This window comes from Puma concolor, chromosome E4 (genome assembly GCF_028749965.1).
Source record: "Puma concolor isolate L17-30 chromosome E4, mPumCon1.1.hap2, whole genome shotgun sequence".
Classification (NCBI taxonomy): Eukaryota; Metazoa; Chordata; class Mammalia; order Carnivora; family Felidae; genus Puma; species Puma concolor.
The window spans coordinates 4739043-4765218 of NC_141683.1; the positions used below are offsets into that span (position 1 = coordinate 4739043).

The following is a 26176-nucleotide window of genomic DNA, read 5'->3' on the forward strand; positions in this document are numbered from 1 at the left end:
GACTCCTTTCAACAGGGGTTGGTAGAGAACCCAGGATCAATTAATTCCGGATTCCCGTATTTCTGAGGGCGCGGACTCCAAAACAACCATCAGAGTCTTGCCTTAGGGAACTAGCTGGGTGGGAAATTAGAGGCGGGTGGGGGCTCCGGCCCCAGGTCACCAAATTTCACGGTGGTGGTGGTGGCGGTGGGGGGGGGGGGGGGGAGTCTGTCCATCCAACTGCGTGGTCCTCCTGATGTGGGTCTCCAAGCATGGCTGATGCGTCCTGAGCCACTTCAGCCTTAATCTTCCCTCTCCTTCCCCCATCCTGGTGTCGGGGAGTTGCGTGTCTTGGGGACGGGTGGGGTGGGCTGAAGGGGACGATGGAAGGAAAGCTCGGACTCCAGTTGGCCTCGCCTACCCACAGGCCGCCAGGTTAAAGCGGAGGGAGTGGAGAATGGGTGCTTCCGGGGGCTCTCCAGCTAACCTGGGTATCAACAGCCCTCACCCGGGCTGCCGAAAGAGGAAAGACCAGAGAGACGGGGGCGGGTGGGGCCGCGGGCCATCAGACGTTGCTGATACGCACACTTAGGGCACTACCCTCCTTCTCCGCTTGCTCCCTTAAGGACTCCTCCAACTTGAGCTTCTCCGGGTCTCCGTAGCGCACCGCGCTGTCGCGGAGGCCGCTGGGAGGGGCCACCTTCACAACCTGGTCAAAAAGGCTGAAGTCCGCTATGTATTTGCCGCTGGCTGACAGCGAGATGGCGGGCGTGAACTCGTAGCCCCAGAGGATCTCCTCCGGCAGGTAGGAGGTGCGCACCTGGCAGGTGGCGCTGGTGGATTCCACCGTCCCACTTAGGATCAGCACCAGCTCGAAGTCCCCCTCGCCGCTGCGAAGGGGGAGGTCTTTCAAGGGACTGGTCTCATCCACCACGTGGTAGAACGTGAGGGGCAGAATGAGGAAGGGGCTGTCCGAGGCCGTGTCCACTTGGAAAGTCACGTTGACCTGGTTGAGCCGGATGTTCTCGCCCTCTTTGGTCTGGTGGGTCTGGAGCAGTTTGCCCGTCACCTGGCAGCCGATGAGGAGGCTCTTCCGCATGTTGGCAACGCGGATCATGAGGCAGGGCTTCCCGTCGTGGGCGGCCACGACCGCGTGCTGGCTGAAACGGATGGTCTCGGCCCGCTTCTTGGGCCGCGCGATCTTCGCCAGGAAGGTGCCCGTGATGAAGATTTCCAGGATGGTGGTGAGCACCAGCTGGGCGATCAGCAGCACGATGGCCAGCGGGCACTCCTCGCTGATGTAGCGGAAGCCGTAGCCGATGGTGGTCTGGGACTCGAGGGAGAAGAGGAAGGCCCCCGTGAGCGTGTGCACCTGCACCACGCAGGGGGTGTGGTTGGCCGGGGGGCCCAGCTCCAGCAGGTCTCCGTGGGCCACAGCCACCAGGTACCACACCACCCCGAAGAGGAACCAGGTGCCCGCGAAGGTCGCGGAGAAGAGCAGAAGCTTGTAGCGCCACTGCATGTCGATGAAGGTCGTCCACAGGTCCTTGAGGTACAGGAAGCGCTTGTCGGCGATGTGCTCCATTCTGACGTTGCTGCGGCCGTCTTTCGTCAGGACCCTCCGCCGTCGGACCCCTGGGCCCACGAGGGGCCGGCTCTCCGTCTGAGTGGTCTGACTGTAGTACACCTTGGCCACCGACGTCATCTGGAGGGAGCGAGACGGCATAACGGGGGTTATTGCAGGAAGCCAGCCAACTGCTGGCCACCGCCCACGGCGAAGGAAGAAGTGACGTGCGTTTCGGGGTCACCGATCTTACCATTTAGCGCATATTTACTGAGCACTCGCTATTCGCCGGGCGCTGTGCAGGACGCTGGTAAGCCAACAATGCAAATGACCTCACCCTTGCTCTCCAAGAACTCCCAGCCTGGTGAGCCAGACACACATTCAGGGAGCAGATAATCGCAGGGAAGTCTGATCTTTGTGATTCTCTGTGACAAGCACAGGTCCTGGAAGGTGGGGCCAGAGGAAAGCGTTCTCCTGGTCTCTCTTCCCCGCAAAACCAGTTCCGTCAAGATCTCTAATTCTGAAATAGGATCCCTCCCCACCCTCATGAATGGCAGGGCAAGAAAGCCTATCCTGTTGAAATCCTTCCAGGCCACCCCCCGCCCCTGAAAACACACAAACCCTTCATTTCCCTGCCTTTCCCCTAGCCCCAGGGCAGTACTCACTGGTGACAACCAGGGGACTCATCTGGCTCAGAAAACAGCGGAAACTGCCCAACCTGCTACCCTCTGAGATGTTTTCTAAGGACCTGGACCATTTCACTGCATATTATTATTACTACTTTATCATCGCCATCACCATCATCTATTTGCATCATCCGGGGGGATTCGGTCTGGGTCAGGTGGCGGTGGGAATAGCACGGGCAGGACCTGAGCAGAAAGAGCTGAGCGATGGGAAAGGAGGAGGGAACCACCACGCCGAGGCCTCCTGGCGGTGCAGAGGGAAATGCCAGGTCAGGGGCGGCAAAGTGGCCTTGACCGGGTGAGGTAGGAGAGTTGGTGTGGATTAGCGGTCACGTCCGCACAAGCTCAAATTCAGGATCGCTGTTTGTCCTGATGGAAGAAAGTGGGACAAGGCTCCGAAATAGGAGACATCTCGCTTCACGCAAGGTGCCGGTAGCTCTGCCCAAGGAGTAGCTTGTACTTTTCCAGCAGAGATAGGATTTCAATCACTGAACCCTTGGACTCTGGATCTGATGACCAGACCTTCTGGGAAGGAGGAGGGTGATCTCCGGGGATTTGGGTCCTACTTGGAGAACAGAGAAGCTCATCTCCTTCTCCATTCCAAAAAATCTGGGCCGTCGCATCATCATTCTTCACGTTGCTCCCTTACCCCATCTTCCCCACGGCCCGACATCTGGAAAACTAAATTATTTGGGCCCGTTTAAACCCCCCACCCAAATAGACCCTGAATTGGCGGTCACCAATGGATGAGAATCCCAGAATGTTCAGAGGCAGCCAGGAGCCTGCTTACCAGCGCTCGACCACTTGGGACCTTTGTCCACTTCCCAATACCCTTATCTACTTTGGAGCAAAAGGGAAGCTTTATAATTCTGAGGTTTGGAGAATTACGATTTCAAGCCCAGGTATAGCCCCCTTCAGCACTCAATAGCAGCAGTAAAGACAAAGCACAGCCCCCGCATCTCTACCATTTTAAAGCTCGCCCATTAGTGTGCCTTCTCATTTGATCCTCAAACTGGAAAAGATGTGGAACCTTCCTGAGAGACTCTGAGGAACTATTAGCGGATGGAGGGAGCCCTGGAAAGCTGTGGATGACTGAACATAATTTTTTTATTTTAGTTTCTTTTTTTTTATTTTTTAAATGTTTTTATTTATTTTTGAGAGAGAGAGACAGAGCACGAGTGAGGGAGGGGCAGAGAGAGAGAGGGAGGGAGACACAGAATCGGAAGCAGGCTCCAGGCTCTGGGCTGTCCGCTGATGCGGGACTTGAACTCTTGAACCGTGAGATCATGACCTGAGCCCAAGTCGGACGCTTAACCGACTGAGCCACCCAGGTGCCCTTAGGGCGGCACAGAGAGGGAGAGAGAATCCCAAGCAGGCTCCTCACCGTCAGCAGAGAGCCTGATGCGGGGCTCGAACTCACAAACCGCGAGTTCGTGACCTGAGCCGAAACCAAGAGTCAGACGCTTAGCCGACTGAGCCACCCAGGCGCCCCTGTTTGCAACATTAATTTTATTCAGAACTATAGAACACGCGGCCACCAGTTACGAGGGTGACACAAAGCTGGAACAGATCGCAAATACAAGGTATGGGGCAGAATTAGGACCCAAAAGGAGCCAGAGGAATGGGCTAAGTCTAACAAAAAGGATAAATGTTGGGTTGCATATTTGGGCCCCAAAATTATCTGAGCAATTCCGGATCACAAATACTTGGTTTGAAGGGCGATCACACGAACAGGGGTTTGGACCTGCTCTTGGAGCTCCAAGAGGAACCGCCAGCACCGATGAATCCACACCACAGAGGAAAAGATTCCAGATCCAGATGACAAGGCACAATGTAACAATCAGGACAACCAAACGTGAAAGAGCTTCTCGGGAGGCAGACAGCGCTCCGTGCCTGGGGGTGTCCAAGGGCAGGATGGACTGGCACTTCGCAGAGAGTCCACAGAGGAGGTGCAGCCTCTCAACTACCCTCACGGGGGACAGGATGCCTGCCCCTTCCGCGCCATCTCTACCCCGGACGTCCTAGGGCGACATTCGGGGACCCATCCTCAAAGTCCTAGCTTTGTGCTGAGGAAAGATTCCGCCTGACTTCAGGAACGGAAGCTCTTGGGGCCCAAGGGAAGCCTCGCTTATCCTCCCCAAACAGTAGCCTGTGATGATGTTATCCCATCGCAGTCCGTAAAATATGGAATTTGGCCGTCACACTATGAAGTAAGTACAGATTAATGGTAGAGTTGGAACCAGAACCCAGGGCTTTGGGATCCGGTCCAGAACGCTTTTTTTTTTCTATTTATTTATTTATTTATTTATTTATTTATTTGTTGTTGTTGTTTTTAAGTAGATTCCACACCCAACGCGGGGCTCGAACTCCCAACCCCGAGATCAAGAGTCACGCGCCCCACCGACCGAGCCAGCCAGGCACCCCCAGGACTTTTGCAACAACTGCTTCGTGTACCCGGGTCCATTCTCACGGGTGCCGCGGTCTGGGGAAAGCGCCTCTGCGGGGCCCTGTGCAGGGAACACGGAGCCCGGCGTCGGGGCTGGGCGTTCACGGCACCGGACGGAGATTTTGGCCACTGGCTGGAACTCTGTTGTGACAGCCGCCTCCAGCTGCGTGCCTGCGGTGCCAGCCTTTCTCTCTGCCTCGTCCGGCTGTCCCCCAGCTGCCACGCCACCTCCCACGGCCAGGCAGCTTTGTTCTCCGAGGGGGCGAGAGGCAGAAGCGGACAAACAATCCGCCACGCCCCCACCCCCAAGCTGGCCGGGCTCCTGGGAAGGGAGCAGCCCCAGCCCTGCCGGGCACACACACAGTCCTGCCTCCAGGGGGTGCTGTGTCCCCAACCCGGTCCCAGCCAGATCCCAGGGACACAGTCTGACGGTGAAACCAGCCCCCAAGTGGTGAACAGACGGAAGGGGACACCATCAACTTCTCCCGTCTCTAAGGAATGTACTAATGATTCTTTCTCTAAGACCAGGGCCATCAGACCCACGGGGGTGTCCGGCCCGCTTCCCCCCAGCTCCAGACTCTCACGCTGCAGGTAACCCGGATTCGCCTGCGAGCTTGGGAGTCAGTTATTCTCCAGAATGGGTGGGTTTGTCAGAGCCCCTCTGGAGCACAGCTCTGCTCTGGAGCAAGGACACCCAGCTGTCGTGACCGTCGTGATTAAATCAATCCTACTGCTTTGGGGATCAAATGCAACCTCTGAGCCTAGCATTCAAGGCCCTGCATGGTTTAGTCTCTGCCTACTTGGCGGCATGATTCCTGCCGCTTGTCCACCCGCACCCCGGGCTCCAGCTCCGCGGAGCGCGGAGGGCCTCACCGCTTCACCCTTTCTGCCTTTGGACCTGCCGTGGCATCGCTGGCTCCGTGCCTGCCTGAGGACCTCCTGCCGATCTCTCAAAACTCGACTCGAGGGTGACTTGCCCCCTTTTTGAAGCCTTCCCTGACCATCCAAGAAATAATCGGTGCTCCCCATCCCCCAGGCCTCACCCCAGCGTGGGTCCGTGAAGCCTGGGCCTTATACACGTTCCTACGTTAGACCATCTGAGCGCTCTGCCGTTGTTTGTCAGCTGTGAGGTCTTCATTTAAGGCCGTGGACCGTGACTCTCGCCTGTTTCCCCAGCACCGGGTACAGTTTATTACCAAAGACTGAGGAAGGGGATGAAAGCTGATCCGGACCCAGAGAGGCCCGAGTGAGGGCTGCAGCCTTGGTTTAGCTCCCGGGAGACTGGCCGCCGAGCCTCCGGAGACCTCGAGGTGGAGCCGCGACACAGGGGGAGGGACCCAGGCTTACCCTGCCTCCACTAATGCTGCAGGGGGTTACAGATACGAGCTTCAGAGGCAAGAGAAAGCAAGTCCCAAGGCACCCGTCCATCTCTCCTCTGGGTCAGCGGGAGGATGGAGAGAGAGACAGCTTGGCCGTGGCCGTGGACACGGGAGCGGGCCACGCCAGATGCAGAGAGAGCCTGAGCGTGGCCGTGGCCGTGGACACAGGAGTGAGCTACGCCAAGTTACGTGCCTGGAAAAGATGCGTCAACCCCCACCCGGGGCCGTGGCAGAAGGCACAGGGGAGAGCCGTGCACCTCCTAAAACCGGTCAGGTTGGAGAGGCAGGGAAGGGACCCTGGGCAAAGGCTCCATCTGTTTCCTGTGACGACTTGCCTGAAAGGAGCTTTGGGCCCTAACACCACCTGTGTTCATTCCCCGATGTGAACGAATCCTGGGTTCCCGAACAGCTGAGGACGCCATCATCCCGAGTTACCACACTCAGACTCTCGCCACGCCAACATGCGTCACACAACTGCCAATTTCCACTCGTGCCCCTTCCTCTCATCTCCCGGCCTGACGTCGGGTCCTCTCTGCCTTTCGGCCTCCCACTCACCTGTCCGCTCCTTCTCTCCCCGAGTCCTTCCCGCACTGCGACGCCCGCTCTCTCTCCCCGAAGCACACCTCCGATCACGAACCCGAGAGCATTTACCCAGGTTCAGTACCTACGGGGGATTAAGATCAGACTCCTTGTCTCGTGGCGGAGGAACCTGAGGCTGGGGGAGGTGACTGACTTGGAGTGTGCGGCTGGTCTCAGGCTCGGGTCCCCTGTCTCACGAGCCCACCGGCTTTTCATTATAGTGTCACCGTCTCAGTGCCGTCCCCAGCTCAGGAAATGTCCGTGTCTCTGCGTTATCGATCTAGGGGAGACCAGACTCAGCCGGGCATAGGTGGCCTTCCCTGATCTGTTTGCAAACCTCCTTTCCAGCCTCACCTCCCACCTCTTTTCTCCTACGGCTTTGGGCAAACCAGCTGGTCCCTGCCCTACGCACCCATGCGTTCGTGCTCTTCTCCCTCCCTCGCCTCCCCTCTGTCCTTGTCCCTACGTACCGAAATATCCTTCAGAGCCCAGGATAAATGAAGCCCCTGATCCCCACGGCTTCACCTAATACCTCCCTCCTCTGACCCTCCATATACACGCGCATATATATCACCGTCTGTACGTTTTATGAGACATCGATCTGGCATAGCGCCCATCTTCTGCTACAAATAAGCTTACTGAAGTAAGGATCCAGGCATACTACGTTTTCACTACCCTGACGTACGATTAGGACACATAGTAGGTGCTCCAGGAGTATTTCTGGAGTGAGCGAATGAGCAGAAGGGAGAGAACGGACCACCCCTTCCCGCACGGTGGGAGCTCTCGTCCCGCACGGACGGACAGAACTTCGCTCGGGCCCAGAGCCTCTCCTCCGAGGCTCTCCATCCTCCCTCCCTCTTTGTCTGCTCTTGACTTTTCATATGTTTTCTCTTTCTCCTGAACACACGGAAACCCCAATAACTGGTCGCCAACACTAACAGATGTGCAAGCAAGGAAAAGATGTCCTCGTGTGTAATGACGCGGCCGCCGCGGGAAGAACCCGGCAGTTCCACACATTTACACGACAGACGCTTTCTTCAGCGTCTCCTGCGTGCCAGATTCTAAGGACGACAGACCCCGGAGTCACAGAGATGAATTCGACGTAGGTTCTGGCCTTGAGGACCTGCCAAGCCCAAAGGGAGGCAGCCATAAAGCAGGCAGGAGGTGGTAAGGGCCACAGTATCCGTGAGGCACTGGGGGGATGTGCAAAGGGAAAGGCGACACTTGGCTCAAGGGAGCACTCCATAAGAATGTTAGTATCCCCTTTTAGGCCAGGAAACCAACTCAGTGACTACCAGCCAGGAGTTGGGTTTTCCCTCCACACCTGGCTGTCTCACTCAAGAAAGGCTTTTACAGAGAAAGGTGGCATTGGGACCGGCGGGTCTGAAGGTTAGCCAGGATTTAGACACTTGGAGGCTGGGGGCTAGGGGGTCAGAGAGAAGGTGCTTCCAGGGAAGGGGAGGAGAGAGAGGGGAAGGAAAGGGGAGGGCAAGGAAGGGGAGGGGAGGAGACGAAGCTGACATTCGGGGAGGCCAGGAGACATAACTTACAAGCAACAGAGCCAAGCTTTTGGCTGGATTCCAAAGTCCTTCCTCCTATAGCTTCAGGCTAATACTAGTGAATTTGCCTCCACTGGGCAAGTTCCACACGCAGCCACCAGAGGAGGTGACGCTTCGACCTGCTGACAGGTTAGCAGGACAGCAGTGTCCCCAGCAGTGACACCCAGAGTGCATCTCATGATTGGCGGCGATGCTCTTTTATTGTGATCTCTGCGTCCCATGATCTGTTCCCTTAGGCTGGCGTGGCAGGTCCCTACTGTCCCCATTTCCTCCTCGGACCCTGCTCCCAATTGCCTTGCCACCTCTTCCGCCTTCCTTGCTGCCCACGCGGCCCCTGGTACGTCGTGCCGGCTGATACTAACGTGCGTTTCCCCTTCCGTCCTTGTCACCTTCCTGTCGGTCTGCTCCCCCCGCGCACATCTGTCTGGATCGTCCCTCAGCCTCCCGTGTCTCACCCTGGAGATGTGCTTTGTGAAGGTGGCGAGGTGCAGGCAGAGCTCAGACCTGTGAATTCCCCATCACACTCTGCCCTCCGTCTACATCCTGAGGCCCAGGGGTCAGGAGAGGCAGTGTAAGCCCCCTACCCTCCTGTTCTCCCCGCTTCCTCCCTCCAGGAAAGAGCCTCTTGATCTAGGGGCTGGAAATGGGATCAGAAAGGGGGGCAGTTTCCTCAGGGACCCGCTCTTGCTGTGACTCAGTCCAGTCGCTTTAGGCTCAAAGGTGTCCCTGAAGCCACCACTAGGGGGCGTGGGCATCACGAGCGGGTGGCTGGAAACCGCCTTTGGGGTACCCGCGGGATCCGTGCCGGCACCTGCCCACCTCGCTCAAGTGCTGTGTGTTGGGCAAGCCCTGTACACAAACTGAGGGGTATGGGGCACCATCGGCCTCAGAACCCGAGGCCAGGCTCACCCGGGACAGCGAGCGAGGTGTGTGTCTGAGCACAACATCCTGGAGGTGGAAGGAGGCAAAAAACAAGGGTGTTTTAAGACCCCGCCAGGAGCTAAGAGGCAATGTTGCCGCGTGCAGAGTGGGCTGGACGGGGAAGCAAGAAACTTAGGGGCCAGCCTCATCTCTGCCACTGACAGCGGTGACCTTGGGCAGTGTCCGAGCCCATCAAACCATCGTTTCCTTAATCGGGGATTAAGGGCGTTTGTGGCATTGGCCCCCCACTTCTCAGACTAGCGGGCCAGGAGGTCCTCGAGGCCACAGGCTTCAATGCATCTTTCCTGTGGTTTCAATTTTGCTCAAAGACTTTGAGGGGAAATCTTATTTTCATCCTAAACCAACAACAGACAGAGAGTGGAATGAAAATTTTACCTAATTTAAAAGACAAAACAGATTTCAAGGACATCCGACGTGTGACAGGTGAGGGCTCATGTCTGTATCTTCTCAGGGAACATTCCCTCCCTTCTGCCTTTCAGGACCAGTCGGTGGGTCCGTCTCCGGGGCGCTGTGTCTGAGGATTATCAAGGTCCCTCCTGGCTTTAAGACCCCGCGTCCAGCCCGAGCCCTCCCCCCACGTTGGGAGACAGAGAGAGGAAACAGCCACTCAGCCTCCTGTCCCCAAATATATTATCTCTTCTTTGGCCACTGACTCCAAGTTGAACAGCGACCCTGGAGGCTTCCAAGGAGGTGGCTGGGCAGCTTTGGGGCCTGAAAAGAAGCAGTTCTGGGCTTCCGAGTGCTCTTAACGCAGAGAGGGGGAGAGGGGGAGAGGACGGGTATAAGAGGCCAGTAAGAAAAGCGCCGGGTTACATAAGCCCTCGAGGCTGCAAGAAAAATGGAGTTGGTTTGGGGTTCTTTTCAGACGGGATGGCTTTATTCATTAATCTCCCTCCTGTCCTGCCCCAAAGAAAATCAACAAATAGAAAGGAAGCCAGATGCTCCCTGGAGGTGGAGGTGGGGACAGGAGGACAGCGAGCGTGTCCGGGGGGCCTGCCTTTCCAGCTGAGTCACTATTCCCTCTGCCCGCCACCCTCGGCCTCCATCCCCTTCCCTCCCATCCTCTGGCCTCGGCCTGACACCAAGGCCCTGGCCCAGGGAAGAATAGGCTTTTCTTCCCTTGTGTCAACGTTTGGAAAGTTCTCCTAGTCTGATCAAAAGAGAGGATAAAAGCCGTCAAAGCATTTCCTGGGAGGCTGTGACCCCTGTCTGGCCCTGCTGACCCCTCTGTGTGTTTTCCAGTCAAGAGAGGGAGGGACACAGATGGGGCCATGTCAGATGTTCTCCTCCGTCCAGGCACCACCCCTGCCTGTCAGCGTGGGCTGATCGGGGAGCACTGCCCCTTCCTCTGCCCCCATCCCCCCCCCCCCCCGGCGGTGTCTCTTGCCCCCTGCAAGCAGGGAACCATGTTTCTGCAGAGAACTGCCCAGAGGGTGGCATCTCGGGGACCCCCTCTTTCCCCAGCTAGATGGAGGATGACTTCCGGTCACGTGCGGCAAATGGGCACCGCCTCCTTGACGCCCCTGCCTCCCCACCCTTCACCCCTACCCCGAGCACACCTCCCTCCCAGACTCATCACGCGGGCCAGTGCCCGCTCCTACCCAGCGTCTGGGGCAGCGAGGCCGCACATCCCGGTCCTGTGCGGGGAACTTGGCTCCGGGCAGGGTTCAGCTGAGGACGAAGGGTGTGCCACTGCCCCCTCAGTCCCAGCCCCGGCAATCCCAAGAGCCTCCCGGCCTGGCCCCGCTTGGGTCCTCACCTCAGAGCAACAACTGCCCCTAGATGTCAACCCACCCCTCCTCACCTCGACGGGGGAGACCTCGGAGGGTCTGGGCGGGTTGGGTAGAAGCAGGGCGAGGAGAGAGGTCTGCGGGGCTCCTGAGAGTCTCCACGGGGGAATCTATACCCAGCTGACGCCCCAAGATGCTGGCTGAGGGCATCATCCTCGCGGAGAGGTTGGTTATGAGTGGGAGAGTTCGCCCCCAGCTGCGCCGAGGGGCCGTCCAGAGCGCAGACAGGTGCGGGGGAGTGGAGGAGACCAGGCTGTCACCAGACGTGTCCCTCAGCCCCGCGCGGGACATTACCTCCCCGCCACCAGGGGGCAGGGCTCCACCGCTCTGCGTGCTCTCTGCCTGCTCCCCCCCCCCCCACTCCCACCCCATCCAACCTCTCCGGCCCCCTCCCCGGCTCTCTCCTTTCACCGTTAGGTTGAACCATAAGAAATTGCCAATCAAAACAAAAAACCAGGTCCCGTGTCAGCAATATCAAATGGTTCGATCTGTTAATACTTAATAGCAGCAAAGGTAAAAGCATCCGCCACCACAGAGCACGTTAGAGGCAAGTGCCCTCGGTCGCAAGCTGGCGGTGGTTAGTGCTCTGGAGCTCTCTCCAAGGTCACAGCTGACCTTCCCATCGCCACAGCCAAGGGCGTTTCCGGGGCCTTGACGCCAGCAGTCTGCAGCACCTGGCCCCGGGGCCGGTGGTCCCTTCTTGGCACTCTGTCCTCTGGCCCTTCTTGCGATGTGGTGGGGACTCCCTGCCCCCGCCCCCTGGTTTGGGGGACGTCGGTCCCCTCTTAAATGGCCCTGCTCCTTCCAGGCTTCGAGATTTGGGGCAAATGGGTTAAAGTCTCTGCGTTTCCCTTCCCTTCACCTGCACGGAGGCTGGCGCAGGGCCTGCCCGTGGAGGTGGGGGCTTCCAGGAGCGCTCAGTGCAGGGTCCCCAGGTCGCGGAGCCCTCTCTCCCTCCCTGCCTGTCCCCCAGGCTCTCTGCCACCCGTGCCTGGCTGTTGCCTCTGCACCCAGCCCTTTTGCCGTGGCCTCTCCTCTGCCCCTGACTGTGGGCCCCACCCTTGGTGTTCATCTCCCGCCGCCACTCTGTGGCCCTTCCTCAGCTGCCCAGCCCTCCCTCCTCACCCCTCCTCACCTCTGCCCTCTATCTGGAGCATTCCAGCGTCAGCGTGCTCGACGCCTGTGGAGGGGTGGAGAGAGTCCCCTCGGGCTGTCCCCTCTTCACAGAACTGCCATCCATTCAGAACCTTAGAGTCACCCTGGGCTCCCCTCCAGCCCCACATCCGGGTGGGCGTCTCTCCGTCTCCCCTGAGGCGGCCTTAGTTCAGCCTTGGATTCTCCCTCACCTCCGCCAGGCGCTGCAGTGATCTGGCCTCCCTGCCTCCGGCCTCACCTTCCTCCCCTGCTCCCCTCAGCTGCCCCAGGCCCTTCAACAACACGGATGCCTCCCATCCCATCGTTCTGCCTGAAATCTGATGGGCTCCACGGCTTTGGCAGCTTCCTGACATACCCTCCCCACCCCCCATCCCATTCTACTCTGATGGCCACAGCCTCTTCTTCCAGCACTTGTCCCTAAGCACCCCCTCTTCCGGCCGTAGAGCGACCGTTCACTCTTGACCATGGCCTTCAGTCGGCCTGCTTGTGCCCGCGAGGGGCTCCTGCGCTTCCCCAGCCTCGGAACCCTCGGCAGACGCCCGCTGTCTCCCTGCCACATCTTCCGTGTAGCACGTCCGGCTCCTTCTCCAGAGACCGCCAGCCCCCGGAAGGTGGCGACCAGCCGCAGTTATCTCATAAGCTGCCCGTCTCTGCGTTTAACCCAATTGTTTAACATAGAGGAAGGACTTAGACTTCAAACCCCCAGTCTGACCCCGGGGGGGAAGGGGATGTCAACCACACAGCCTGGGGGCCATCGCACACCCCACCCCCCCCACCCCTAGCAGATATCACCCGTTCAGACCTTTGCTCGCTGAGCCTCGGAATCTTCCTCAACATGGTGGCCCAGAGAACCATTTCAGTCAAGCGGAGTTAGCCTCGCAAGCAAAGCCTATTAGTTTTACTGGCCTGTCTGGGTCACAGCCAAAGTCCTTACCTATTCTTTCCCACTATTTGCCATCCTGGTCTGGGTCCTTTTCTAGCTATGGGAACTCCAGTCAATCTCTTAATCTCTGCGGGGCTCAGTTTCCTCACCTAAGGAGGCAATAAAACCTTCCATTGTATAGTCAGGATCACATGAGATGAAGTACGTGAAATCTGTAAGGCCCTTATGCAAATATGAAGATATTATTATTATTATCCTACTTTGCAGATGAAGGAAAGTGTCTACAGAATTCGAGGAAGCAGGGCTCAGAGAGACAAAGTGTCTCGCTGACATTTGTTCAATGGCTCAGCCCGAACGTCTGTCTCCGAGCCCCGTGGCCCTTCACCCGCCCCGCCTCTCCGTATGCCCGGGGGTTTGATGATGCTCCTTTTTCAGGGGAATAGTGACTCGTGGGGTAGGATTGACTGTGGCCCCAGAATCGGAAGAGGCTTCCAATGCGCTATTCTCCGTCCCACCTCCTGATCATTCCCAAGATGAGGCTCCCGGCAAAACCCTTTCAACGCGCCAAGAGGTAGGGAACGTGAGGGATGCAGAAGGGCCACATTCCTCAGTGACTCCCTTCGACCCTGTGCCCTCCTGCTTGGTCCCCGCCTCGGTGGCTCCAGGCAGCTGGCAAGCTTCTCAAAGCCCGGGATGGCCAGGCCCCAGGAGATAAGGGCTTTGGTGGGAAGGCCGGCGAGCCACCAAGAGCTGTCACCAGATCCTCCAGCAGGGTCTGAGAAACTAGACAGGAGCCAAGCTGATGGGACCTTAGGGGCTCCCTTAGGGGTCCCTTAGGGACCAGTGGGGCTCCCTGCCTGAGTTAGGACGGGGGCCTGAAAGCATCCACACACTTTCTTGTCTGTGGCCTTAGAAGTTGCTGGGCCCAGGGTGCTAGAAGGTCCGAGAGCGTAGGGGACGGGGAGCCAGAAGAGATGCTCCCCGGTGTGGAAGTACATCAGAAGCAGCTCCTATGGGGTCATTGTACCTGCCCCCCCTCCTTCCAGGAAGGAAGCAGCCCATCTTCCCCAACAGGGGACTGTTTTCTGAACTGATTCCTGAACTGTATTTTGCTCATCTTTGTGTGCTCTGCAGTGCCCAGAATGGAGCTGGGCTATTTCTTACAAGAGCCCATCGGATTGCGCCTCCACGTGACTCTTTCTTCCCTCCGGCCCCTTTCCCGTGTGTGACATCCTTCAGCCCCGGGAGGTCCCGCCTCCCAACTTCCCTTAGGAACAGGTGGGGGACACTGACCCGGTCTCCCCATCAGCCTCTAAGCCTTTATTCGGGGTGAAGAGCTGGGTTTTCCATAGCTTCCCTCAGCCCACCTCCGTCACACCCTCCGGACTCTCTCTAGTGGGGGTCCAGATGGGGAAACTGAGGCCAACAGCAGGTGCACAGTGCTCGGCAGGACAGCTTCCACGCCAGATGTCCAGAGTCTCCTGTGGGAGGTAGACCCTCTGCACGGTCTAGGGTCGGACCACTCTGGACTTGAGCTTCTCCCTGGACCGACCACGTGCTCCTGGTGAGCCCAGTGCCGCCCGTGCCCGAGTACCGAGTGCCAGAGGGCTCAGCGTTGGAAGAATGGGAGGAGAAGCCCGAGAAAGAGGATGGTGAGGAGGGGGAGAGGGAGCAGACGACCCACCTCGAAAGCCCCAGAATTACAGTTGGGACGGAGTCGGGGATAACCGGTCTCTGCCGGCCTCCCCAGCATCAGCGTCCTCTGTCTTCTCTCTGCCCTCGCAGTGTCCCCTGTGCAGTCACGCCAAGCCTCTCCCAGGCCTTGGACAGGCCATGGCTTCCTCTTACCAACAGCTCTCGGCAAACACTGGGGCCTCGTCTGGGAAACCCTCTGCCCCCTCCCGCTGGGCCTGGTCAATCCCTACCCTCCTCCCAGGCCTCAGCTGAGAGGCCACGGTCTCCGGGAAGCCTCTGCAGACGCCCACGGCCCCCGCGTGGGTTGCCGGGAATGTCACTGCCTGCCTGTCAGTGGTGTGCAAACCAGACCCACGAGGTTACCGATTGGCCCAGGCGACCACAGGCCAAAGTGTGTTTGCAGCCGAGTCCACGCTTCCCACCTTGCCACCTTAGGGTCACGGAATGCGCATGCTGGGAGGCCCCCGGGCCATCCAGGCGGATTCCCCGGGTTTCCTGAAGAGGAAGCAAGGCCTAGGAACAACAAGCGACTTCCCTACGACCTCATAGCTGGCCAGCGGCGCACGTGATTTCTGGTCAGAATCAGAGCAAGAACCGCTGACTTCTTCCTCGTCCCAACCTCTCTTCCCATGAGACTCTTCACTGACCTGGGGTCTCAAAGGGCCAGATGCCAACCTGGGAACATGACCCACTGAGCTCGTCCCCTGTCCACCCACAGCCACGGCCCAGGGCGCACCCCCCTCCCATCCTCAGGCCTCCAGAATCCCCTCGGCCTTGCGGCCGCCAGCCCACATCTAGGCCAACAAGGAGAGAGCTAAAAGGAACAGCGAAAATGCGGGCCTGCAGGGAGGGGACGGATTCAGGGGTGCTCTCTGCTGGGGGCTAAGAAATGGTCAAGGGACTTCTTTGAGAGACCTGGGAATCCCACAGTGCACCGGGGCCCTGCGTGTCATGGGAACTACCTCCCAGGCCAACCAGCCTCTGTCCAATGGAGACCAAAGGTGGTCCCCTCTGTCATCGGGGACAGTGAGCTGACCACTTCTTTCCGCCCATCCCCTTTGCCTCATAATACCTTGTACCCGGGAAATGCCTCCTGTTCTCCGTCTAGATGCACTGACTGCTATCTAAACAATTTTTTTTAAAAGTTTTATTTATTTATTTTGAGAGAGAGCGCGAGTGGGGGAGGGACAGAGAGAAACGGAGAAAGAATCCCCAGCAGGCTCCACACCATCAGCACCAAGCCCGACGCGGGGCTCGAACTCAAACCGTGAGATCATGACCTGAGCCGAAATCAAGAGTCAGATGCTTAACCGACGGAGCCAGCCCGGCGCCCCGAAGCAACTTAATCTTACCTTCACCCCTGGTGGAGATGGGGACCCGAGGCACCCCGTTCTTATGATGCATATTCAGGGACTGAGCCACCTTCCCAGCCAGGGGTCCATTCCCTCTCGACCCTGGGGCTCCTGGTTCTAAGTGCAGAGCCACCCCTGACCCTCACACAGGGGGCCTCAGGGGGCCCCGCCGTCACCCAAGAGGGAGTCTGTCTACCCACCCCCCTTCATTCTACTTATTTTGTACCTACCTTCCCCACTCGAAGACAAGAATGAGGCAGGAGCGGCATGAAGGCACTAACGAGACACTTGTAGATTCTCGATGAGTCTAGAACTAGATTCAGAGGTGGCTGCCCTCCATCCTCCCTCTCACAGGGACTGACGGCCTGAGTGCAGCCGGGGCGCCGATGGCACCCTCCTTCTCCACCAGGGGACGCGTGAAGGGAAATCTGGAGGCAGAAGAACCACACCAGGGAGTAAGGGCGGGGGGGGGGGGTGGTGCTCCTACATCAAGAAGACGGATGGATGAGGCAGCTTAAGCAGAACCCGGCAGCCAGAGGGGGGGGGGGCTTTGGAGGGAGAGGGGGGGTTAAACAGCCAAAGGGTCCTGTCAATTCTGACATAAGGGAAACATCGTGGAGATCAACGTCCAACGACCCTCGCAGGCGAGGGACCCAACATCTGGAGCCGTCCATCTAAGGAAGTTGCTGCAGGTGCTGTGACCCCATCTGCCGCCCCAGGTCTTGGGGTCCTACTGGGCCCTCTGTCCCTTCCCTTTTTAGACTGCTTGCTCCCGGCTTCCGAAGGATGCCCCAGACCAGAATAGCAGGGGAGGGAGGCATAGACATCCCGGACGGATCCTTGAACAAACGGAGGGTATTAGCACGGAAGGTCAGAGCCAGGCATCTGAAGGACTTCTAAACACAGATCCCAAACCCTAAAGCCTAGCTGAGGAACCGGCGGGGTTTCTCCCTCCAGCCATCCAGAATCAATGGCAGGAGTGGGGTCGACGTGAGGGCAGGAAATGAACAGAGGTAGGGCCACCCTGCCCTGGGACAGTGGAAGGGTCAAGGTGACTCTCTGAGGTCCCTTCTAGACCCAGAATCCTCTTTAAGGTCCCTGTATCTGCTGTTCTCCGCCCCACCCCCCCCGAGCACTCCCCCAATCCCATCCCAGGGAAGGTGGGGACTGACAGTGACCAGTCCCAGCCTAGCCACCTGTACACGTGGCGTCACTTCCCAGAGCCCTAGTGGGAGACGGGAAATGAGCACTGCCCCGTCGACCTCTCGGGCCACGAGGGGCTGTGACACGGGGCGCCTTGGGCAAAAGCAAGGGACAGTCACACTGGACCTGCGCCGGGCGGGCTGGGTTTGCTCGTGGCGCACAGCTCCCCTCTGCGTGCTCGGCTCGGCGGTGGGGCGGGGTTCCTGGCCCCCGAAACCCCCGAGGTGGGGCGAGGTGGGAGCTACACTCAGTTCAGCAGAGGAGGCCGTGTCCGTGGTTAACGTATAAGCGGTCAGGTCTGGGGCAGCGGGACATTACCCGCCCCAGGGCTACATTCTTGAGGTCACAACAAGTGCAAACTTGTTACAACCTGTGTTGGAGCAGCAGGGGGCAGAGAGGGCAAGGGGGGGGGTGGCGCTGAGCCGCCAGCGGCTGGCAGAGGGGTGCAAAGGGGAGGAGGGGTGGGGCGCGGCCGTGCAGGTGCATAGGCACGTGGGTGGCGAGAGGACCGAGGTCTGGGCACATCCGCTCCAGCGTGCGTGTGGGATCCGTGTGTGGGGCTGCATAGATGAGTGCGTGCCTGTGTGTCTCTGCATATATGAGCCCAGTGGAGGAGGAACGGAGGCGGGCAGCCGCGGGCCCGGCCCGGGCATTTGGAACCGACGAGTGGGCGCTGGGGACACCCCTTCCCCTTCGTTGGCCTCCTAGAGCCTGCAACCCAGCTCCATCCACAGACTGCACCCTTCCCCCCCAACCCCCTCCCCATGAGCTGGGGGCCTCTCCCCACCAGTGCCCAGCTCCCCAGCCTGCCCCGGGGGTGGGGGGGGAGGGTCGCCTCCTGCCCATCCCCCCTGGCCCTGGGCCCACTCCCCCCGCGCTCTCTTGGCCCTCCGGACACTGGGGCGGGTGGGGGTGGTGGTGGGGGGAGGCTCTGAAAGCAGGTGACTGTTTGGGGGAACTCAGGGACAGAGCCCCCATTGTGCCCGCCCCGGAGCCGCCTCAATGGAGCTCTCTGGCACAAAGGGGCTTTGACAATGGGCAGGCCATTAGTATGCAGGGCCAGCCCCTCGGCCCTCTCCCTGTCCCACAGCCCAGAGGAGGGAGCTGGGGGGCTGCTGGCCCTGCCTGTGGAGGCAGGGGGTGGGGCAGGGCCGAGACTGGAGAGATCTTAGTCCCTGGGGGCTCCCCTAGGGAGACAACAGAGGGAGCCTCGCCTAGGGCCCCCAAACCAGCCACTGGCCACAAAGGCCTTTGCAAGTGGACAAAGCCAAGGGACCGGTCACGATGGGGGAGGGGAGCACTCTGGGGGCCAGGCCGGGCCGCCGGGAAAGAAGCAGGTGGGCAGTCTGAGCCCACCCACTTTTTGCCTCAGTTTCCCCCATCTATTACCATCTCTTGCCCTCTATTCCAGGGAGTGGTGTGGGCAGGAGACACGGAGCAAGGTCTCAAACTTAAGCCTGAGGGTCTCCGGAGTTGTCGGGCTGGGGGGCTGCGGGTCGGATCGGGACCGCCACCGGATGCAAAATCGGTGTGTGCGGGGGGTGGGGGTGAGGCAGCCGGGGTGTCTGGGCTTCTGAGGAAGGCGGCACCTGCAGCCCCAGCTCCGGCTCCGGGGAGCGTGGCCGAAGGGCCAGAGGGCCAGGACCAGCGGTGCTGCAGGGTGTGTGTGGCTGCCTCGGGCCTCCCCCACGCACGCTGTGGGCAAGAGGTCCTCCTGCCCAGGGGGGCCCCGCACCCTCCTCCACCCACCCCCACCACGGGCACCCTCCGCGGCCTGGGCGCCAGCTGCGGCCCCACTCCCCACCCCCGCCCTGGGAGGGAGCGGCCAGTGCGGGGGCTGAGAGCAGGCCCAGACCTGGGAAGGGGGCAGCGAGCAGGGAAGGGGCTGGGGGCAGCGAGCAGGGAAGGGGTGCCACTTGACTAGCAATGTTTGCCCAATCAAGACTTCCTCTGTCCTGGGCCAGAAACCCCCAGGAGAGAGGGCTGAGGTCACTTTAGAGGACTGCCCCCCGGCAAGACAGAGAAAGCTTCTGGGCTTGGGCACTTCTGTTTTCAGTTGTGCTGAGGGCAGGAGGCCCTGCCTGTTATCTGACCTCGGGGCTTCCTGCTACGCAGCCTTGGGCCCTGAACGGCTCACCTGCTGCTACTGGGGGAAAAGGGAAGGCCTGCTCCTTCCTCCCAGTCCGGACTTCGGTTCTGCTGCAAGCCCTCCCTGCCCCCAAAGGGTCCCCAGCGGGGGAGGAGGGGAGGGCTGGGAGTTAGAACTCCTAGATTCAGGGCCAGCAACCCTGTGAACCCTCCCAGTCGCTCCCCGTCCCTGGGCTGGGAAGCCCCCTCAGCCACAGGGGAAGGATCACCTGTGCCCCTCCCTCCCTGCCTTCCGGGCCCTGGGAATTCTTCAGAGGCAAGGCTCCTGAACGTCGTCGGAAGAACTCACACTACGTAGCACTGCGCTAAGCCCTCTTCTAGAATTCTGTCATGTAATTTTCAACAACTCGAAAAAATAGGCACTTTCTTCAAGCCCCATTTTACAGATGAGAAAACTGAAGCACAGAGATGTTGATGATCTGCCCAAGGTCACACAGCTTAGGGAGGGGTAGAACGGAGCCCCACCTGTTTAACCACGGCCCCCAGACCGCCTGCCCAGTGAGAACACTCAGAGGGGTGTGGGCAGCCGAGATCAGCCAGGATACTCGGCTTGGCGGGGGAGGAGGCGTGGGGATTGAAACGGTTTTCTGAGAGTCCTCTGGACTAGTGATTCTCAAAGTGTGGTCCAGGGACCCTGGGGGTTCCTGACACCCTTTCAGAGGCTCTGTGAGGTCAAAACTGTCTTCCCAACAATGCTGCTATATTATTTGCTTTCTTCGCCTTCATTCTCTCATGAGTGTTCAGTGGAGTTTTCCAGAAGCTATGTGACACATGATATGGCAAGAGATTGAACGCAGAAGCAGATATGAGAAATTGTCTGTCTTCTGTTAAGCCACACGTTACAAAGACTCGTGAAAGTGTGGGACATCACCACTCTTCTTGCTAAACATTTTGTTGCTTTGTTTTTAAAATATAGCGATATTGGGGGTGCCTGGTGGCTCAGTCGGTTGGGCATCCGACTTCAGCTCAGGTCACGATCTCGCGGTTCGTGAGTTCAAGCCCCATGTCGGGCTCTGTGCTGACAGCTCAGAGCCTGGAGCCTGTTTCAGATTCTGTGTCTCCCTCTCTCTCTGCCCTTCCCCCGTTCACACACTCTCTCTCTCCCTCTCTCTCTCTCTCTCAAAAATGAATATACATTTCAAAAAATAATAAGAAAAATAAAATATAATACAGCCACTTTTCGTTAAAAAGATATCATACACGTTGACATGCAATGGGTTTGTGGTTGTTTTTAAATGAATTAATAAACAGTTTAAGTCTCCTCCGTTTTCATTTCTGACATAGCAATAAACATAACCCACATACACAAAAGGTCTTTGGAGTCTTGAATCATGCTTAAGAGTGTAAAGTCCTGAGATCAAAAGGCTTGCGAACACCGCCCTAGACTCAGACATACTCGCTCTCTCCTCCAGCCAGTTGCCCGTGTCTTGTCCCCGGAAGGGCCGGTGGGGAGGTTTAGACGTGGGGAGAAGGCCTGTGCCCAGGTCTCCTGTTTGGGACTAGGGGCGAGGGAACAGCCAGGGGACAGTCCCAGGGAGAACGTAAGGGTAAGTGGTCAGGCCTGTGCCCCACCTGGGAGGTGTCCCTACAGATCTCCCAGCTCTCGAGCCCAGGGGGAGGCTCAGAACAACTGGGATGCCCCAGACTGGGCTCTGACCTTTGCCTCTTCCGCCCCGGACGCCTGGCCACAAGCCCAGCGTGAGGCGGGAGCGGACCTCCCTGGCCAGGAGAGAAAGGCTCAGCGGATCCCTACAGGAGTTTTTGGGTTGGGGCCAACATGCTTAAAGAGCTGGAAACTGGGGGTCTTGGGGTCTGCTGCTCGCAATCTTAGGGTGATGCCATCTCCACAAGGATGGGGCTGTCGGGGGGAGAGGGGCTTCTCTTGAAGTTCCCCAGGGAGTTCAATCATAGGGTCTAACATATACACACCCCACTCCCAGACGTTCGTAAGCCTCCAAAGTCGGGATTCTCCCCCGCAGAATTAGCCACCAGAAAGGTTTCCTACCTAGAGTCAAGCTGGTCAGAGGGCACTCTGTTCCTAGGAGCTGAGGGGGTCCCCGGAAGGGAAGAGAGGCCTTTGCTTCGGGGGATCCAAACCCTGCAGGGTCATGGCCCCATCCCAGAGGAGCCCCGGTGCAAGGAAGGAGACAGGATGTCCCCTCCAGCACTACCATTCGGTAGCGTTGGACATCCGGGCAAAGTCACAGACACAAGGGACAAAGGACAAGGGGACTGCTGAGGAGAAAGGGGTACAAGACGGCAGAGCCCATGGGGAGACGCGGGTGGCGCTGGGCAAGAGGGATCAGCCTTGGAATGGGAATGGCCCCGCGAGTGCCCAGAGGGAGAGAAGAGAAGGCGTTCGGGGATGGCCGGCGGACACGTCCCCCACCCCTCTCAAGAGGGCAGTCCCAAGAGATGGGGTGCTGGAGGGGAGCGAGGAAAGCTTCCATAAAGTACCTTGAAGACTGTGATGGGGAGTTTTCATCTGAAAACCAACAGGGATGTCTGGGTAGGAAAGGGACAAGACGAAACAGGTGCTTCGTGGGGACAGTCCCAGGGGGAATTGGGCAGTGAAGAAGACGGAGGGAACGGAGGAGAGAGGGTGGCCGGAGTCAGGGAGGCCTTTAGGGAGGCTGCTGCGGACACTCGGGCTGGTTGGGGGACAGAGGAAAGGGCGGGCGTGTAAACCGGGCGGCAGAGGGACAGGCAGGCTCGCGGGGGACAGCTGAGGTGGGGGGCCGCTGGCTGGGAGGGAGAAGTTGCTCCGGATGGGCAAACGGGCCGCTTCAGGAAAGCTCAACGTCTCAGTTCACACTTCGTGGACCCCAGTGGAAGACGGGACGCCTGCCTGGAAACAGGGGAGGAAGCTACGGGAGAGGAGACGGGGCCACGTGGGGCCACCTGCGGGAATGAAGACGGGAGTCCCGCCTGCATCTGTAGGTGAGGATTCTCTGCCTTCCCGAACTCCGGAAGGGTGGAGCGACAGAGCCCCGGACGTGGCCTCGGGAGTACCAGGGACGGGCTGTGGTAAGGCCCCGGGGGCCGGGAGAGGCAGGGTCGAGCGCCACCGCAGGAAACACACGTGTTAGGTGCTGAGCATCACTGCCAGCCCTCTACCAGCGGCGCCTCGTTCAGTCCCCAGCTGTTACTGGCGCCATCATAAGGCTGAGGGGACGCACGTCGTAGCTGCCGAGCGGCGGAACCGGGATTTGAACCCAGGGAGTCTGACTGCAAGGCCAGGCTCTTCGCCTCTCCACCCACGGCCTCCCAGGTGGGGCCCGAGCGGGAAGAAGCCCTGGGACCACGTGGCGGAGTGGCCAGGCCACCCCGGAGAGGCCTCCCGACGGCTGCCGCGTCCTTCCTGTGCTTCCCAGCTCCCCTCAGAAGCCTTAAGGATGGGCCTGGGGGCTTAGGGGTGGGGTTTTTTTGTTCCGGAAGGTGGTCTCCCGTTCCTTCCCAAACTCCATCTCAGATTTCTTTCCTTTTTCATGGGATGCGCTTCCTGAAGTCGAACCTAAGTCCTTCCAGCCGCGGCCCCAACCCTTTCCAGGGCCTTCTGCCCCCTGGGAAAAAGAACGCCATGGCCGTGTACTGGGAAGTCACGGCCTAAGAGGCAGGAAGCGCTCAGGCCCACCTCTCAGCCCTGCTTCCCCGGGGCCACTCGGGCCAGCTCCTACTTCTCTCCACATTCCAGAGCCAGCCCCTCCCTTCTCCCCGCCGCCTCAAATCCAGCGCGGGGCTGGCGGACACCCACGGGAGAGGTTTTCCCACAATCCCCCTCTCTTTGCCCTTTCGAGGTTCTGGCGGGGGAGGGGATGGAGAGGGTCCCCCCCCCACCCCACCCAGAGGCACCGTGCCCATGCAGAACGGCAGCATCATGTACGAGAAACTGGAATGAGGGAAGAGAGGCGCTGAACTCAGCCCGTGGGGGAGCCGCGGTGACGGGGGAAACTCCCGCAGCTCGGTTTCCAGGAGCTGCCCTGCCAACCACCCTTCCCCGGGCGCTAAAACCCTTGCGGTCCAGACCTGCCCGCCCTCTATCTTTCCATAGTTCCATCCCAACGGCCTCCCTGCCCCTTCCGGGGCCTCCCCACTGTCCTGGACCGCTTGGCCTCAGCCTGGACAGTGGCACTGACCAGTCAGGCAAGAGGAGAATCTAGGCCGGGAAGGGGAGGGGGAGTGGAAGGTTTTTTTTTTTTTTCCTTCCGTCCTACATAACCCTTGGCAGGAAAGTTGGGGGCTCCGTGGCCCCACGTCTCTTTCTCTCCCCCACCGACGCCGAGGGGACTCGGCCCGTCTTCCGTCTCGCATGCAGAGGCCGAGCATCTCGCCAGGAGGCCCAACAGGCCTTTTCTCCTCGGAGGAAGTGGGTCTCTCGGTATGACCCGCCCCCCAGGACCCTAAACCTCTCATCCCGTGGATCCCAGGATGATCCGGAGGGCTCTGAGCCCACCCAGATCCAAATGTCAAGCCTCTCTGGTCCCTTAGGGAGGACAAGGGAAGAGAGGTCCCTGGGTCTTCTGCCAGGCCCTCCCCTCCAAGCCAAACGACCTGGAGCTACAAATGAGCTCATGTATGGAGGTGCAGGTAGGGGCACGGGAAGAGGTGGGGGGTGCCGGTGGCCAGACAGCTAACCCTCCCATACGAACGCAAGTGTCCCTAGACTGCATGTGAGGCAGATGTTGGGAACACAGATTTTTTTTCCCCCTCAGCGTAGGGGGCTGCAGTGGAATTCTGCATTGGAACCACAGAAGGAATGGACCCATAACCCTGCTCACCAACCCCCCCCCCACCCCTCCATTCCGTGGAGTCATTGCCATATGATACCGACTGAGACAAGTTGGCTGCTCAGGCTCCGGCTGGGGGGTGGGGGGTGGGGGACAGCTCAGAAAACAGCAGCTCCTTTCAGGACCCAGGCTGGCAAGGGCTCCGGGAGGCCGGACTGGCCCAGATCGCCCCCCAACACCCCCTCTCTCCCTCCCTCGCCACCACCGCCAAAGGACAGAGGGGCGGGGAAAGGGGGTTGGCCCTGCCCGGGCCATGCCCATCGCCTCCGCACACCAGCCCTGGCCCCTCTCCCTGGCGTGACGCCGTCCCTCCCCCTCCCTCATTTCCTGCTCCCTGAAGAAGTAGCTAGAAGCCAGAACACCTGCCTCCTTCGACACTGGGTCCCCCACAACCAGGCCACACCCTGAGGGATTCGCAGGCCCTACCCTCAGCACAGGACGGTGCCCACCATTGCGCCAGGAACACGTTCGGAAACTCGCAGAGATTAGGGAGAGGGTCCGGAGATGGAACCAAATGGAACGCAGAGGGGGCTGCTGGCCCCTCCTCAGGCCGATGGCTTGGTGCCCTCCAGGCCCTGCCGAGCACCCCTGCACCGAGACCCTCCTCACGCCAGGGGCCCAAATCTCTCATCTTCTCCCCGCCTCCCCCCCCACCCCACGGAACTCCCAAAAGCAGTCCCGGTGGGGGAACACATCAGACACCACAGCCGAGGCAGACGGGCCCCAAACCTTTAGCCAGAATTTGTGCTGATAAGCAACAAATTCACGTCCTGAGCCCTGGCCTCCTTTGGGCCCTCCACCCCCGCCTCACTCTGGGTGCTTCATTAGCAGGAGTGACATCTCAAGTAACCAGAGGCCCCCCTCCCACTTTGTCCCAGATCTGTCCTTCTACCCATCCCAGGGGCACAGCTCTCCTCCCCCAAATCGGGAAGCTTTGACCCTTATCTCTTTCCTCACACCGCTGCCCTTGGTCACTTCCTGGTGGGGACAAGGGCTGGGATGGGGAAGGGGCATCTCTGCCTGGAGCGTGAATGTCTCAGAACCCAACCTGCCCTTCTTCCTCCCGCAGGAGCGGCCCTGCTTGCTTCCCAGGGACCCTAGTGTGACCTACCTGGGGAAGGGGGCAAGAGATGGGGAGGGGGGGCTTGACATGCGGGGCAAGTGGGAGTGGAGGGAAGAGGCCAAGTGGGCAGGGGTCCCAGGCACACCAGGCTCCCGCGGCTCGCTAATCCCAGCAGTTTGTGTCTCTGCTCCCATGTGTGGACTCGTGATCAATGGGTGTCACTACATGAGTGTCACAGTGTGGGGAGGGGGAAGGGGCTGGCATGGGAGTGGGGGTAACCTGACCATCTTGGGAAGAGAGGGCGCTGTCCGGAGTGCCGGAGTGGGCGATGCATGGTTACCTGTATGTGGTGGTCACTGTATCCCTTGAGAGGGCTGTGATGCCCTGCCGGGTCCGCCTGGTGGGAAGGGGCATCGGGAAAGCCCCTTCTTTAGCCCAATGAGCTGGAGGTGACCAGCATGGGTAAGGTTTCTTTCTTGGGGAGCCCTTCCCAGGAGGGTCTGTTTGGGGTCGCCCAAGGTGGGAAGCTGGGGAACAGGACAGTACCGCTGAGACCAGACAGGGTGGGGACCGAAGGGCTGGGGTTCCCCCTATCTTTGGGGAGCGAGGTGGGCAGGGCTCCATCAGGGCCAGGGTCTTACCTTGGGTCCGGGGTGGAGTGGCCCCTCGGATGGGCAGCGGGACAGACGGGCTGACGGACGGACGGACGGACGGACGGGGCGGGCAGGAATGAGGAACCGAGCCGAGCGACGGGCAGAGCCGGGACTCTTAAACCCGGAGCTGGGATCAGATAAGGGCTGGTCCGGGGGCCGGGGCCGGGGTCGGGCCGGCCGGGGGCAGAGCTGGGCCGGGCCGGGCCGCCCCCTCCCTCCGCAGCGCCGGAGCCAAACTTTGTGTGAATGGAGGGGCCCGGAGGGGGCCGGCGGGCGGGGGCGGGGGGCTGCGGGCGGGCCAATGGGGACGTGGAGC

General features: G+C 59.7%; 1 protein-coding gene across 6 annotated transcripts; it reads right to left on the reverse strand.

Annotated features, from left to right (window-relative positions):
• Positions 1-265: 265 nt before the first annotated feature.
• KCNJ10 (potassium inwardly rectifying channel subfamily J member 10) lies at positions 266-26104 on the reverse strand. 6 transcript variants are annotated; one of them, XM_086693995.1, is made up of 3 exons: positions 25849-26104; positions 1797-1986; positions 266-1684 (listed from the first exon to the last, which is right to left on the reverse strand). In XM_086693995.1, the coding sequence occupies exons 2-3, from the start codon at positions 1797-1799 to the stop codon at positions 545-547; spliced, it is 1143 nt and encodes a 380-aa protein (XP_086550121.1). In that variant the 5' UTR covers positions 1800-1986; positions 25849-26104; the 3' UTR covers positions 266-544. The 6 variants fall into 6 exon arrangements, with proteins under 6 accessions (XP_086550121.1, XP_086550119.1, XP_086550118.1 ...); XM_086693993.1 differs by lacking the exon at positions 1797-1986 and adding an exon at positions 16237-16434; XM_086693992.1 differs by lacking the exons at positions 1797-1986; positions 25849-26104 and adding exons at positions 16237-16434; positions 17702-17931.
• Between the last annotated feature and the right edge of the window lie 72 nt (positions 26105-26176).

Bases quoted from the DNA above. Each gene is read 5' to 3' on its own strand.
- KCNJ10 (XM_086693992.1), bottom strand. From the start codon at position 17,734: ATGTGCCCAGACCTCGGTCCTCTCGCCACCCAC. The intron at 16,435-17,701 runs GTGCCTATGCAC...TTCTGCCTCCAG, and splicing joins TCGGTCCTCTCGCCACCCAC to ATTTCCCTTCACGCGTCCCC. The intron at 1,685-16,236 runs GTAGGTACAAAA...CGCTCCCTCCAG, and splicing joins CTTGTCTTCGAGTGGGGAAG to ATGACGTCGGTGGCCAAGGT.